We start from the raw sequence: 14,756 nt of genomic DNA, 5'->3' as shown, positions 1-14,756 counted from the left end.
GAAATCTTAATTCAGAAAGCAAAGTTTACATCAGAAGGTTTAAGTAGGTAATGATGATTTGTGCTGAAAGTAAGTCCTGTTGTATCATACTGCAGATTCTTTGGACATCAGAGACTTTACGTTGGAGAAAGAATGTGGGAGTGCTTAACAGGACTTCCCAAAGACCTGGTACACAGTACTGATCTGCCACTAACTTAGGCAAGTCACCACTTTCACCAGGTCACAGTGTCCTTATTTAGTAAATGAGGGAATTTGGATTTGGAAGGTCTCCAAGATCCCTATTAGCTCTAAAATGCTACAAAGCTGTAAGTATACTGAATGCTGGGAGATCCTTGATCTTTTAACACATCATATATGTTATCTAGATGCTCCTTTTCCACTATCTAGTTTCCTTGGGTACTTTTGAGTTAAAATTCTCTACCTCTCCCAAATCCTATTATCCCTCCATGTCTGTCCTCCTCCCCCTGCATTATTTTCTCCCCAAAAATATAGGTGGTTGCTACCAGGCAATGGAATACACAAATCTTAATACAATAGCATGCTGTTTTGAGTTCTCAATAGTCATTAAATGTTAATTATTTAGAAAACAATAAGCTTAAGCACATAGGTATACTTTATGTACCTTAGTACTTAAAATACACAGGTATCATACACTAAGTGGAAAGGAGAAGAGGCTAAACTAATAGACATGAAAATGTGACTTAATAAAATCTTTGCAACTTACAACATTCAAAACATTCATAGGGAGATTTTATAGATCTATAGTTATGATCATAAAGACAATTTCATTTCATACACATTTAATAAGTGCTAAATATGTGGTAAACATGATTAGCAAATCAAAATAAGTAAGATATATTCTTTGTTTTCCAAGGGCTAAACTAAGAAATTGGCAATGGGATAGGAGATGAAAAGAGTAATTCAAGCGATAAAGAGGCAGAATCTAAGTATATTAAATGTGGGCACTTGAATTTATTTGGATGGATGATAGGGTGCCATAATTAAGAATACATGAAGTTGACTGATTCTGTGACCAATGATGAGTTCAGTCTGGGGGCATTTTAAGTTTGTATCCATGTGAAGATTCCTGATAGGCAGTAGAATAAGTAGAAGGACAGTGATAATGGGTACTTTGGGGATACTGTCATTGAGTAGGAAGTGGAGGAACTGGAATCAGTAGAAACAGAACACAAAAGCCAAAAGAAAAATGAAAAACAGAAAAATCAGGAGAAAGTGGTGCAGAAGTAAAATAATTTTAGCATAGAGATAGGAAGAGTTAATATTTTCAAATGCTACAGAGGATTAAAGTAAGGTAAAAATAGAAAATGGCCTTTGTTGATTATTGGTAAACTCTCTAAATTTTAGTGGGTTGAAGAATGAGCTAAATGTTTAAAAGGACTTCATAGTTGACTGAGAACGGAGAGATTTAGAAGGATAACTAAGAGATTGGGTTTGAGAGACGGCATACAGAAGAGCCTTTGGCTACAAATACTAGAGACCAGTTAACAGTGGCTTAGAAGCAAATAAGAGATTTATTTTTCTCTTTAACAAAGCCTGAGGGGTTGACATTGATTCAGAGATAAAAATTCAAATCCTTGGGTTTTATGGCTTTTCCATCATGGGCACTTGGTGGCTGTTACAGATTCAAGTAAAATACGTGCATTCAAGGCAAGATGAATGGGGGTGGAGAGCAGCAGCAATATCTGTGCCTTTCATCACCACAGGTTTCCCAGAAGCCCCTCAGCCCGACTTCTGCTTACATCTCATTGGTCATAGCTGTGTTACATGGAGGCTACTAGCAAAGGAGGCTGAGAAAATAAGTATTTAGCTCTTCCAGCCTCCATAGTAGAGGTAGGCAAAGAAAAGAGTTTGAGAAAGGTGTTGATTTAGCCAATGAACAAACTGCCCAGAGTGTGTTTGCATGATTACTGAAAAGAAGAGGTGTGGAGGCTCTGAAGGTGCAGAAATAAGGGCATGGGCAGCTCAAAGTCGTAAAACAAGATTTGGGCACAGGTAGGAGGAAGGAAACTTTCCACTGGGAGAGGTGGGATCAAAAAATGATGGGAACAGAAGATGTGTATGGGTGTCATTGAAGGTTCCCTGTGGACTCTGTGTGACCACTAAGGTCGAACTCATGGAGTTAGAACAAGCAAAGGGGGACTCAAACACTGGGTTAATTGTATCCTCAGACACTTTGATTTTTAGCATCTCTCCCTTAACCCCATTTCCTCCTTTCCCTTCACATGTTTCTTTTTTTAAAGGAGGCAGAAGGGATGGGTAGTAAATTCATGAAAATGATAAAGACAGCAGCAAAAAAAGGCTCAGAAGGAAGGCACAGGACAAGGGGGACAAGAAGAACAAAGTATATTGAAGCCTAAAATGGATGTGTAACTCAAAACTGGTAAAATGTGCTGGGGAAAGTAGCAGGAGAAATGAGTAAGATAAATGGAGGTTTCACTTTTTCAGTTTTGGAAGCCTTGGGCCCTTGTCAGATCTCAGTCATCCTGGGAAACAAGTAACAAGGACAGCCTTTGTACCTTTCCTTTATCAGCAGAACTCCTGATTCCATATAGCAGACATGTGACCATGGGCAAGACATCAGTTCCCGTATGTGTTACACTGCAAACATCACAGCTTTGGATCACATTAGATACTAATGTAGAGTGCTTATAAAAGTGCCCAATATGTAAGTAGTGCTCCATAAATACATTATCCTCATATATGTGAAAAGAACAATATACAAAGTCCTTAGCATGGCATCCAGAACCCTTATCTTAGAATCACTAGGCTCTCTAAACATGCCTTATAGAAAGGCTAGATAATTGTGGGAGGCTAGACTGTCCCAACAGCCTTCTCACTGGTTTCCCTGTGTTCCCTCTGGCCCTACCACCAACCAGTGATTGTCAGAATGTGCTCAGCCATGTCACTCCTGCTCAAACCCCTTCAATGGTTTCCTGTCGCACAGAATAAATCCAAAGTTCCTCTGATGGCCTATCTGGGCCTCTGGTATCCTCCCCGCCTCCTCTTACACTCTCCCTTGGTCACTACGCCTTCTCCAGTCACACTGGCCTAGCAAAGCCTCAGACTCACCAAGCACTATCTGTCTATCTTTGGATTTTCCTGTCCCCTCCCTTAGATGGCCTTTCCCCAGATATTCACATGGTTTCCTAAGTCAGCTCTGTAAGATAAATTCTAGCCGAAATAAGCAGGCGACAAGAGGCAACAAAGGGCTAAGCAGTTTATTTGAGCGCAATTCCCGGGCGATGTTCTTCAGTCTACAGAAATGGAGGCTGGGGAAGTCGCACTCAGCAGCGCAGGCAGTGAGTTTTTAAAGAAGGTAGGGGGAGGCAGAGCTTAGATTTACAGCAGTGCAAGGATTGGCTAGCCTAAGGCACATTTTTGGGTTGGGAGGGGGCAGCAGCTGGGGACTTTGGCATGTCATCAGTGTCCGACATGCTCACTCCTCCCTCTGGTGCCTCCAACCTTACATGCTCCACGTGATCTCAAAGAGAATTCCTAAAATGCTACTTAAAATAATCCCCAAATTCCCATCCTCGCACTTTATACCTCAACACAGCTTCCCCGTGTTTCACTTTTATTCTTTTATTTTCTAGTTGACTACTTCCTCAAGTAGAATTCAACTTGCATAAATTCAAAGTTTTCACTGCTATATCTCCAGCACCTAGAACAGTGCCTGACACATACGTGGTCCAAAAGTGTCAACAGCATGAAATCTTCAATAAAACTCATGAATGCTGTAATGTCACTTAAGTTACTGATACTGCTTCCTAAGAGGTGGCCAGCATTGCCCTGATAAACTTCAGGTCACATTTTTGGCTTTTTCCACCAATGACAAAGTGAGAGCCGTTTCATCTTTACTTCCCAAGCTCCGTGAAAATACATACTCAAAAGCAAATCTCTCCAGCTGTTTTTTTCTACGTATCCCCTCGTCCTTGCCCCCCCCCAAAATACTGTCCACAAAAATAAATACCATCTTAGTATGGCGGCTCCTCAAGAAATTAAACAGAGCTGCTGTGTGATCAGCTGCTCCATTTCTGGGTGCACACCCAAAGGAAAGGAGAGCAGAGACTGAGATGCTTATACACCCCTGCTCACAGCAGCGTTGTTCACAACAGCCAAAAGGTGGAAGCAACCCAGTGTCCATCAAAAGGGGATCAGTTAAACAAAATGTGGTGTATGTATACGGCAAAATATTATTCAGCCTTAAAAAGGAGGGAAATTCTGATGCCTGCTGCAACATGGATGAACCTTGAGCATGTTATGCTCAGTGAAATAATCCAGTCAGAGACTAATACAGTGTTTCCACTTATCGGAGTTTCCTATAATATTCAAATTCACGGGGACAGAAAGGACGGTGAGTGCCAGGGGCTAGCGTTGCTGGGGAATGGGGATGGTTTTCTAATGGGGAGAGAGATCAGTTTTGCAAGATGAAGAGCGTTCTGGAGACTGGCTTCACAGCGATTCGAGTGTATTCACTGCCACTGAACTGCATACTTATAATGATTAAGATGGTGAATTTTATGTTGTGTGCATTTTGCCAGAATATAAAAAAATAAATCAATTAAAAATAAATAAATACCATCTTCTCTAAATACCACCCAGCTGTCCACGACGGCCTCCTTGGCATCCAGGCTCCCTTCTCGGATCAGCCGGCGACTTTCTCACGCGCCCCGCTCTCGGTCCCCGCGGCCACCACCCTGCAGGCTGCCGTCCGCGGCAGCATCCTCACTCGTCCGCTGGCCTGCGGCCGACACCCCTGTCCTCCCGGCCTCCGAACCCCGGCCAGCCCGACTGCCGGGCCACACAGTTGGTATCCTCTGCGTCCCCGGGGCCGCGGCGCAGACCCGCCGCCTCCTCTAGCCACCTCGGCGCCGTCCTCCCTCCCTCAGGACCGCGCCTCCTACTCCGTCCTCAGGGACCGTCCCCCATCCAACCTCTTCACAGGACCAGGCGCCGCTCCCGCAGACTCACTCCGCTTATTCCATTGTCAACTTTTCGCTCCTTTTTATCTTTCCAGGCAATTTTGTTCGAGGCAAGAAACCTAGCCCCCGTCTGAACAGAACGGAACCATCCGCGCGTAGGGGTTAGCGCACGGGGGGCGGAATTAGCGGTATACGGACAGCGACACCCCGCACAGGCTCCTGGGAAATGTAGTTTCAGCGCGGAAAGCAGCTAGGCTGGGGAGTTGAAGGGCCGAAGAGCGCGCAAGCGCAATTCCAACCCGGGCTGCAGACTTCAGCTCATTGTGTTCTGCCTGCGAAGTGGCACTTGCGATCTCTCGCCGCGGCCAAAGGCTCCTCGAAGGGCAGCTCAGCGGTGACCAGGCACGGTGGCCAAAGCCGCATCGCGAGAGCGGGCGCCCCTGAGGGGTGGTCGGGCCCGGGGGAAGGGCGGAGAGAAAGCTGAGTAGGTCCGGGTCGTGGTCCGTTCTGGAGGACGTTGATCTGTTACCCCAAACTTCCCGGAATGGGCTGAGATTTGATTCTAAAGAGAAAAAGGGAGTCGGCCAGGTGTGGGCTCTTGGTTTTAGGGTCCGAACCTGCCAGAGCTTGTGGAAGAGGTTGCGGTCGGGGCCTCTGGCGCGTGTCCTGGAGCCGACTCCGGGCAGCCCGTTTTCGCTCCGCGGGGAGATGCTCCCGGTGGGGTTCCGAGCCCTGTGTGCGGAACTCGGCGACGCGGGGGCAGCGGCCGAGCAGCTCCCCCTGGGTGTCGCGGCAGAGCGGCAGAGGGAGGGAGGATGGGTTGTGTGAATTTGATTTCTTGCCACATCGCCCCCTCCACCCAAATAAATTGTATCTCACCCACCTTTGACTCCAGGTCACCCAAACTGGGTCCCAGAGGGGGAGAGGCCTGAGGCCATTGAAGGACTTGGCCCGAGATATACTGACAATGAAATCCAGCCTTCTTAGTTTCCTTTTTGAGGAGAAAGAAGACGACTCTCCCTCCCCATTTCCTCTACTCCCCTCCCAGGATTAGGCAGCGGTCCAGGGAAGAGACACTTTTCTCCTGAGATCTTTAAGGGTAGGTAATTCACGGGCAAAGGCCCTAGGGTGAGTAGAAAGCGTGAGAACGGGGCCAGACGTTGCTTTCAGCACGGAGAAGTCAATGTATTTAAGATACAGAAGGGAAGATAGGATTTGACTCAGATGCTAGAGGAAAGACGGTGTAGGGGGTGTAACAGCATGGTGCGTCATTCCCTTTGGCGTGGAAATACCCTCAGAAGGAAGAGAGAGAATTGGGAGCAAAACGGGCTAAAAATTCACCACCTCGGGGTATTGGAGGACTCCCAGAATGCCAATGCTCACAGCCTCACTTTGGGCTGCTGGGTGATAATCTTTTGACCTCTCTTCGTAAAACAGGTGTGTAGAAGTTTCTAGCCTGTGGAGTCCCACTCTGCCTGTCCCTAGAAGGTCACACCAGAGAAGGAATGGCAGTCAGGCACCTGCCACCCATGGTCCAGGTGAGTTGGGGGTTGTTGTGGAGGTCTCCAACTAAACTGCCTTGGAGGATTTGAAGACAGTGGGCATGTTTCTTTTCCCTGACCGGGAGCTTTCTCCCAATCCAGTCTCACTCGGAGGTCTGACTCAGTTGCTCCTTTCTCCCCCAACCCCTCCCTGTGTTGGGCTCATCCTAGTGGGTGTTGGGAGCTAAGGAACTTGCTGAAGGTCACATAAGTGACACAACCAGAATTGGAACCCACGTTGGGTTGAATTGGAAACCTCACTCTTGCCACTGCAAGTAAGATTAGAAATCTAAATTGGTAAAGATAGTACCCACACAAGAAGCAAGAGAGACAGAAATTGGAACACTTTCTTGGGGACATGGGATTTACCAGGCTCTTTTTTTTTCTTAATGGCTTTTTACTTCAGAGGAATATTGGGTACAATGCAATCATTCAAATGTTTTTTATTCCTATAAATTACTGAAAAGCTTTGAGCAGTGCCAGCCTGTTTAGAACAAGGGTATGTATGGGCTTTAATTTGAAGCAGGTGGCATTCACTGGAGTGTATAAATTCTGATGAATTGGGCAAAATCATTCTAATGCCTTCACATTTAAGCCTGTGCAAAGCAGGAATCTGTGGTAGAAATCATTGGAAGGGATGAGCAGCCACTTCAAGATGCCATACTCAATATGGTCACTGTTCACCGTCTGCCCACCTCCTTTTGGTTTCTGACTTGTCCTTTGGGACCCATCTCAGGCAGCGTATTTTCTGTGAAGCCACAGTGCCAGTCCACTGTGATATTTCCCTTCTCCACCTTGTCCTTAAATCTACTGTTGGTATCACAGTTATCTCAGGTTTACAGACTGCCTTAATTTGGACATCATTCTACAAAGCTAACTTAGGAATGTAAAATGTGTGGGGGAGGATGATCTATGTCAGTGATACAGAGGGGAGCACCGCTCCCTGGCAGATTGGCTCATGGGTTCAATCCACTGGATGTTTCTTGGCTGTCTATTTGTAGCAGACTAATTCAGACTGCCTTAAGCCAAAGCAGGCCATTATTTAAAGGATACTGGGATGTCTCCCAAAATCCAAAGGCAAAGGTGCACCTGGGCTTTGGCTAAGCAAGTAAGGTCTAGAATAATCTAAAAGTCTTTTCATTTGGACCTTTGGCTTTCTTCTCTGCTTAGCTCTTTGTCAGTGCACATCTGGTCCCTCAGCTTCTCAGCCAAGAGTTTCCAAGGAAGGACTAGCTGTGGTCAGAGTGGCCAAGGTCGCATGGTTCAGAAGGACTATTGCCATAAGAACCATGTGTTTGGGTTGAAGGTGGGCAGGTGAGCAGCTGAAGTATAGCAGGAATTGCTGAGCAACAAATAACAGGTGCTAGGCACATGGCCCATGACCTAGAAGACATACTGGCAAGGTAAAGGAGATGTAGAAATATGTGGCCCACAGCTTCATGGAGTTAACAGCCACTGGGGGAAACCAAAAGTAAGCCACAACTCACATATGGTGGGACTCTGCTTTGTTGGGCCTGCACAGGTGATTCGGGAGCGGTGAGGAAGTCCTGTGTTGAGGAAGGAATGTCTAAGCTGAGACCTGGGTAGGACTGGCTGTAGTTGTGGGGGTAGAAGCAGGGTGGGGCAGATTGAGGGAGATGGGAGAAAATGTTTAGGGCAAAATGAACAAAAGTGTGAAGTCCCGGTGTTGAATAAGCCTGTCTTCTCCACAATATGTGTTTCTTCAAAGCAAGGAACAGTCTCGCTCAGCCCCTAGGAGATCCTAAGGAAGTGCTTCCCACATCACAGAACACCAACCCCCCACCCCCAGCCCCACCCTGTATGCTGACAGTCCTGCAGATCTCAGCCAGTTCCTGGGGACCACCAGTCAACAGGGGTGGGTTTGCTGTTACAGGAGTTGGTGACCTTCAAGGATGTGGCCGTGCTCTTCACCCAGGACGAGTGGGCACAGCTGAGCACTGCTCAGAGGGCCCTGTACAGGGACGTGATGCTGGAGAACTACAGCAACCTGGTCTCACTGGGTACGTGGGGGGCCCCCGAAGGCCTGTCCTCACACTTGGAGATCTCTTTGGGACCCTTAAGCTGGTTGCATATAGAAGACTGGGCCGGGAATGGGTTGATTGAGGACGTTACTGTCAAGGCTGCTTCATGCCTGTCCTTCGTCTCCTGGTGCAGGACTCTTACAGAGTCCAAGTGCAGATGCCTCAAAGGCGGCAAGGAGTTGAATCCTGCCTCCCTTTCAGCAGGGGGAAAGACATGGGAACAGATTCTGGGCCGGGCCCCAGCCATCCTTTCCTCCGTCTGGGAAGTCGTCTCTACCCTGGGACTTCCTATCAAGTTGCCTTTTCCAGGAAGTTCCTAGGACCAGATGTCACCCTTGCAATGATTTTCTCTCTGGTATGAACAGATGTGGTCCATTTTTTCCCCCAAAAAACAGGACTCTTAGGACCCAAACCTGATATGTTTTCCCACCTGGGAAAAGGGGAAGAGTGGATGCCAGAGGACACCTGGGGAGGCTTCTGTCTTGGTAAGAAACCTGCATGTGGGAAGCGTTGGGACCTATACCAGGCCTGTGGATTGAGAAACAACATTATTTCCCTTCTTGTTCGCCTCCAAACCTTGTTGCCACATTTGTTCCTGCAGGAAATTACTTAGCAGTCTGTGCCTGCCTGGGCCCCCACTCCTTAATTTTCTTCTCTCCCTATTTGGCATAAATTAATAGTGTCCAGTTGGGAAAGGACATCAGGTGTCCTTTGGACATTTGGTGTGTCCTGTTGAGCATCTCACAGTGCAGCCTCTGCTCACACTTCCCCAGCGAGGAGGAACTATGCTGCTTACACATAGCAGGACAGCTTCCAGTCCCAAGGGCGGGCACCACACACGTAGGATGCTGCTCTCCTAGCTGAATGTTGCACATTTTTTCAACCACCTTCATATTTGTTCACCCTGCTGTACATACATCAGCCAGCATTTGTTGTTCTCCACCTTTTGCTGGCACTACACTGGACTGTAAGGACCATGAGAACACAGCCAGGTTTGTGGCATATTTTACCATGTCGCTCACACCCAGCATGGTGCTTGGCACTCCTAGTAAGTGGCATAGACTTATTGCCTGGGGACACAGGAACATGACAGTTGAGTGGCTGTTACTTGTTTTCAGGAGCCCACTGGGTCAGGTAGCTTAAGAGCAGAATCAGGGGTGCCCCTCTTTCCCCACTACACTATTCTGGAGAGCATATTGTCTTATGTGACATTGCAGCATTTCACTTTCAGTTAGCATTTTGCAGGCTATAAAATGTTGTTCAAAGCCTTCTGTTACTAAGTTGTCACAGCACAGTGAAGGAGGCAGGAATTTATATCCTACTATTCCTTCCATTGCCTATTAAAGTTACATTTTTCTTTTTGAAGATAACCATCTCCTCTTTTGCTTTTTAACTTGAAATTGCTGCTATAAAGAATAGTAGTCATTTCCAAGTATTTTTTCCCCTCTTGTAATTCTGTAATTCTTAATATTCTTAAAAATGTTCTTTGGGCCATTTTTAGTTTCTGTGTTTTCTTATTTTCATCTCACTTCTTAATGGCTGACTAAGACTTCAAAAACCATATAAAACAATGGTAGCAGATTTTATCTGATTTTCAAGGGATGGATTTGGAACTTTTCCATTGTTGCACTAATTACTCTTGGATTGGAATAGATGCTTTTTTAAAATTGTAGTATGAGAAAGTCCTTCTTTTAGATGGCTTTCCTCTTAAATTGTCTCTTCTTTGGGCCAGAAGCAAGCAGACGGGAGGAAGCTGACATTTGAGCACTTGTAAATGGCCTCCCTGTTAGGTGATTTCCGGGGACTTATTTTAACTGCCCCAGTTAATCCTTACAACTTGTGAGGCAAGTGTGATTAACTCCACTTACAGAAACCCAGCCTCAGAGTAGTTAACTAATTTGGGGGGATGTAATGTTATTATTTCGTGGCAAGTAGAGATCAGGGTGAAGCCAGCACGAAACCCATCCGACCCTCACACTGCGTCAATTTTTCTTCCTCTCCAAAATAGCTTTAATTACACAGAAATTGTTTACTCAGTAGGCCTAAAGAAAACTACCTAATCCCTTAATTTTATTAATTTGCTAATAGCCTTTTATATTTCTTCCTTATTTATTAATCTGTTTAAGTTTCTTTGGGTTATGTCAGTTGTACATTTCACCCTTTAGCTTTAAATTATCTCTCTTGAACCATAAAATGTATTCATTTACAGCTGTACATACTAGTCATCTAAAATTTTAACATTTTAAATCATGTCCTCTTTCTCATATGCAATTTTATCACCATTTTATTCTCTTAAATTTGTCAGCAATTTTTTTTTAGAGAACCAGCTCTTATTTATTTTTCTTACGTGTTATAATTTTATTTCTACATTTCACATTCTCATTTCCTTTTTTTTACTTTAAAATATGTTTGAATACTGTACATCACATATACAAAAGAAGGTATATGCTATTTCTTAACAGTTTGAAAAATCAGGAAACAGCACCCATACCCCTGTGTCTGCCTTTAGAAATGGAACATAGTGTCATGTGAAGGTCCAACTACGTCCCTCCTCACCTCACCTTCCCCCCTTCATACCAGAGAGGGCCACTAGCTTGAATTGTAGGCCAGCAGCCCCTCTCCTACTACCCATGGTTTAACCACATTTATCTGTAGCTCCGAGCAATATCGTTTAGCTTTGTATGCTTCAAAGCTTGATATGTGTGTATTGTACTTCAGATAACTTTCCACACCTGTGTTTTTCAAGTCCTTGCTGAGATGAGTAGCTCCAGGTCATTTTTTTTAACTGCACTCTGATAGTCCTTCAATGCCAATACCTTAATTTATCTAGTGTCTTGCTGATAGACCTGTAGATTGCTTCCAGACCTTTTACTGTTTTGAATAATGCTGACCTGAATATTCTTGTACATATTTCCTTATTCACATGGGCCTTGTTTGGGAGTTTCTTTAGGTGTATTCATGGATGTTGAATGCTGGATTTAAAGTATATCCTTCTTTAACTCCCCTAGGTTCTCTCAGATTGCTGATTAAATTAGTTGTTCCAACCTGTACTGATAATTATGCAAGTTCCTTTTCTTTACATTCTTGGCAACATTTGAAACTGTGAGACTTAAAAAGTTCTCCTACTCCCATTCCTGAGAAGTGGTATCTCACCATAGTTTTAACTGGCATTTCCTTATTTACAAGTGAAGTTGAACATCCTTTCATATATAGATTATTTGTGTCCTATGACTTAAGTATTCATACTCTTTGCCTGTTTTTCTATTATACTTTATCTTTTCATATTTATTGTTGGCATTCTGTATCTCTTCAGGAGTCTAATACTTTATCAGTTAAAATGTATGTTGGTCTATAGCTTATTTCTTTCTTTACTAACGGAAGTTCTTAATTGATAAAGCAAAACATACTAGTTTTTGTCTCTATGATCCTTATTTTCATTCTGTGCTGTTTAAATAATCCTTTCTACCCTTAGATCCATGAGGGAAGGTCTTGTTCTTGTTCGCTCCTGTATCCCTAGCACACCAGGCCCCAGTATGTAGTTAATGAATGAAAGCATGAATTTCTAATTAAATTTACTTTTGCATTTTTTTCTGTGTAAGTCTTGTCAGAGGCTTGCTTTTTTAATAGATTTCTAATGAATAATTGTTTGACTTTGCTGATCTTATTTTATCTTGATCTGTTTCATTAATTTTCACTCTTTGTTATTTCTTCCCTTTAACTTTTCTGGAGTCCATTCAAGTATTTTTCTTTTAGTATTAAATTGTATCAAAGTAATACCTGCATTTAGTTGAATGAAACTACAATATTTATTATGAAAAACACAGCTCCTTGTCCCTCCTTTCCTTCATTCTCCCCTCTTTAGAAGTCCTCACTTTCTCTTCTCTTAACTGATTTCTTGGTATATTTGCTTTGATTCTCCAAGCAGCATGTTTGCATTGGCCCCTCTTTCCAGCTTTAGATGTTCCTTCTATAGACAGCGAGGAGTAGACTCACCTTCCCAACTGCTCACGCTGTTGCCTTTTCCATTCCCTGGCCTCCAGTGCGGTTGTGGTTTAATTTCGGTCAGAGCAATGAGTGTTCACATTGTTTAAGTGTTACTCACAACTGATCCATGTATATATTGGTCAGTAGTTTAATTGCCCCCCTTCTCTGGCTGTCTATATCTCAAGACTTTCAGATTCATGAGTCATTCTAACAATTTCATTTTTTCCTAGAAAAGTCTCTTCTGGAGCCCTCTGATCTGCTTTGTTCTAGAATAGTTGACGCCCTGCTGTCACCCTCCTGGGACCCCCCTTTCCTATCTGCAGGCCCCATGTCATCTTTCTTGATTTACTCTCTTCTTTTGATGGCACTCATCCTCCACTAGCTTCCTAAGAAAGGACACATGGGAGTAAGTTTCGTATGACCTGGCATGTCTGTAAACTTCTTTTTTCTGCCCTGACACCTTCTGAATAGTTGACAAGATAGAATTCAACACTGGAAATCTTTTTCCTTCAGAAATTTAAAGACATTGCTCCATTGTTTTCTGGACTTGAGTCTGCCCTTGAGAAGCTCCAAATCATTCTGATTCTTCATCATCTGTGTGTGACCTGTTTTTCCTCTCCAAAAGCTTGCAGGTTCACCTCATTTACTCCAGTGTCCTTGGTAACATCCCTGTGTGGTTCTGTGTTTGTATCCACCAAGCATCGGTGAGCCTTTGGCTGAGCATTTGGTGAGCCTTTCTATCTAAATTCCTGCCCTTTGGTTCTAAGACACTTTTCTTCTAGTACTGTTTGATTTCCACCTTCAGCTTCTAGTTTCTCTTCATGGCATGCTTCTGACCTCCTGGACTGGCCTTCTAATTTTATCTTTTTATTAAAACTTCCATCTTTATGCCTTTTGTTCTAGTATTTGATAGGTTTCTTCAATTTTATCTTCCAGTTCTTCTTTTGAGGTTTTTAAAATATTTTTGATCAGCTTCATTAAATTATAATTTACATGCAGAAAAACCCACCCATTTTTAGAGTAGTATTTGATCAGTTTTGACAAATTTATATGGTTGTAAACCATCATCAAATTGAGAAAAACAACATTTCATTGTCCCTAACATGAAAGGTCCCTTACCTCTTTGCAGTTCATCCCCCCCCCCCCCCCCAGTCCCCGGCCACTGGCCACACCGATCTGCTTCTGGCACGAGGAGTTTACCTGTCCTGGATTTCAGATGAATGAAATTATACAGTGTGTACCCTTTTGGTCTGCCTCCTTTCACTCAGCCTACTATCTCTGAGACTCATCCTCGCTCTTGCAGAGTAGCGTCCTTTCATCCGGATGGAGGACTGTTAGTTCATCCAGTCATCATTAATGAACATTTGGGTTGTTTTCATGTTTTGGCTAAACCTACTGTGAACATTCTGGTGCAAGTTTTTGTGTGGACTTTTTTTAGTTCAGATACTTGTGAACATAAGTTTTCATAAGGTAAAGGTCTAGAAGTAGGAATCCTGGGTTGTATACCAAATGGTGTATTTAACTTTACACTGTGAAGCTGTTTTCAAAGTGACGGTTCCATTTTGCACCCCCATAGCAGTGCACACGAGATCCAGGTGTTCTCAGCACACTGCCTAGGACTCCAGCACATTGCTGAGTAGCAGCTGTGAGAGGGGCCATCCCACCTTGATGCCCTTTATCAGGTTGAAGAAGTTTACACCTGCATTTGACACCAATTCCTTTCTGCTTCCCAGACCTAATTCCATTGTGGGGTGGGGTCAGGGGCTGGTTCTCAGGCAGAACACCAAGCAATTCTCGAACACCAGCTGGGTGTTGGAGAACTCAACTCAGTTCTGACACTATCTGCCTAGACACAGAACCAGATTGCCCAGGTTGAGGGCTCCCTCCCACAAGACTGCCCTCCACCCCACTCTAGACGCCCCCAGGCAGTTCCCTGTGCTTCCAAACAACTGTTCCAACCACCTGGCCCCTAGGTTTGATTAATTTGCTAGAATGACTCACAGAACTCTGGAAACACCCATTTTTGTAGGTTTGCTAATTTATAATAAAGGATACAAGTTAACAGCCAGATGAAGTGACACATAGGGCAAGGTCCCAAATAAAAGGAGCTTCTGTCCTGTGGAGCTTAGGGCCTGGCTGGTGGCACATGGAAGCCTTCTGGTTCCCCAAGCGTGGAAGCTATCTGACAGAAACAGGATGCAAAAGAAAAAGAAAAAGGCTCTTCTTGTGTGTGTGTTTTTTTAATT

General features: G+C 44.3%; 1 protein-coding gene across 5 annotated transcripts in view; it reads left to right on the top strand.

The window, feature by feature from the left end:
- The first annotated feature begins 5,195 nt into the window (after positions 1-5,195).
- ZNF454 (zinc finger protein 454) overlaps positions 5,196-14,756 on the top strand; it is a 29,009-nt gene continuing 19,448 nt past the window's right edge. Inside the window, exons 1-5 of one of the 5 annotated variants that reach the window (XM_073221155.1) lie at positions 5,196-5,345; positions 5,839-6,042; positions 6,381-6,481; positions 8,379-8,505; positions 8,922-9,011. In XM_073221155.1, coding sequence (XP_073077256.1) covers positions 6,449-6,481; positions 8,379-8,505; positions 8,922-9,011 — 250 coding nt within the window. In that variant the 5' untranslated portion in view covers positions 5,196-5,345; positions 5,839-6,042; positions 6,381-6,448. Of the gene's footprint in view, positions 5,428-5,838; positions 6,043-6,380; positions 6,482-8,378; positions 8,506-8,921; positions 9,012-14,756 lie in introns of all 5 variants that reach the window. The other 4 variants (XM_073221158.1, XM_073221157.1, XM_073221156.1 and 1 more) reach the window with 4 other exon arrangements.

The sequence above is a fragment of the Manis javanica genome, chromosome 14 (assembly GCF_040802235.1).
Source record: "Manis javanica isolate MJ-LG chromosome 14, MJ_LKY, whole genome shotgun sequence".
Classification (NCBI taxonomy): domain Eukaryota; kingdom Metazoa; phylum Chordata; class Mammalia; order Pholidota; family Manidae; genus Manis; species Manis javanica.
The sequence above is the reverse complement of the archived record's forward strand: the minus strand, read 5'-3'. Positions and strand labels throughout refer to the sequence as shown.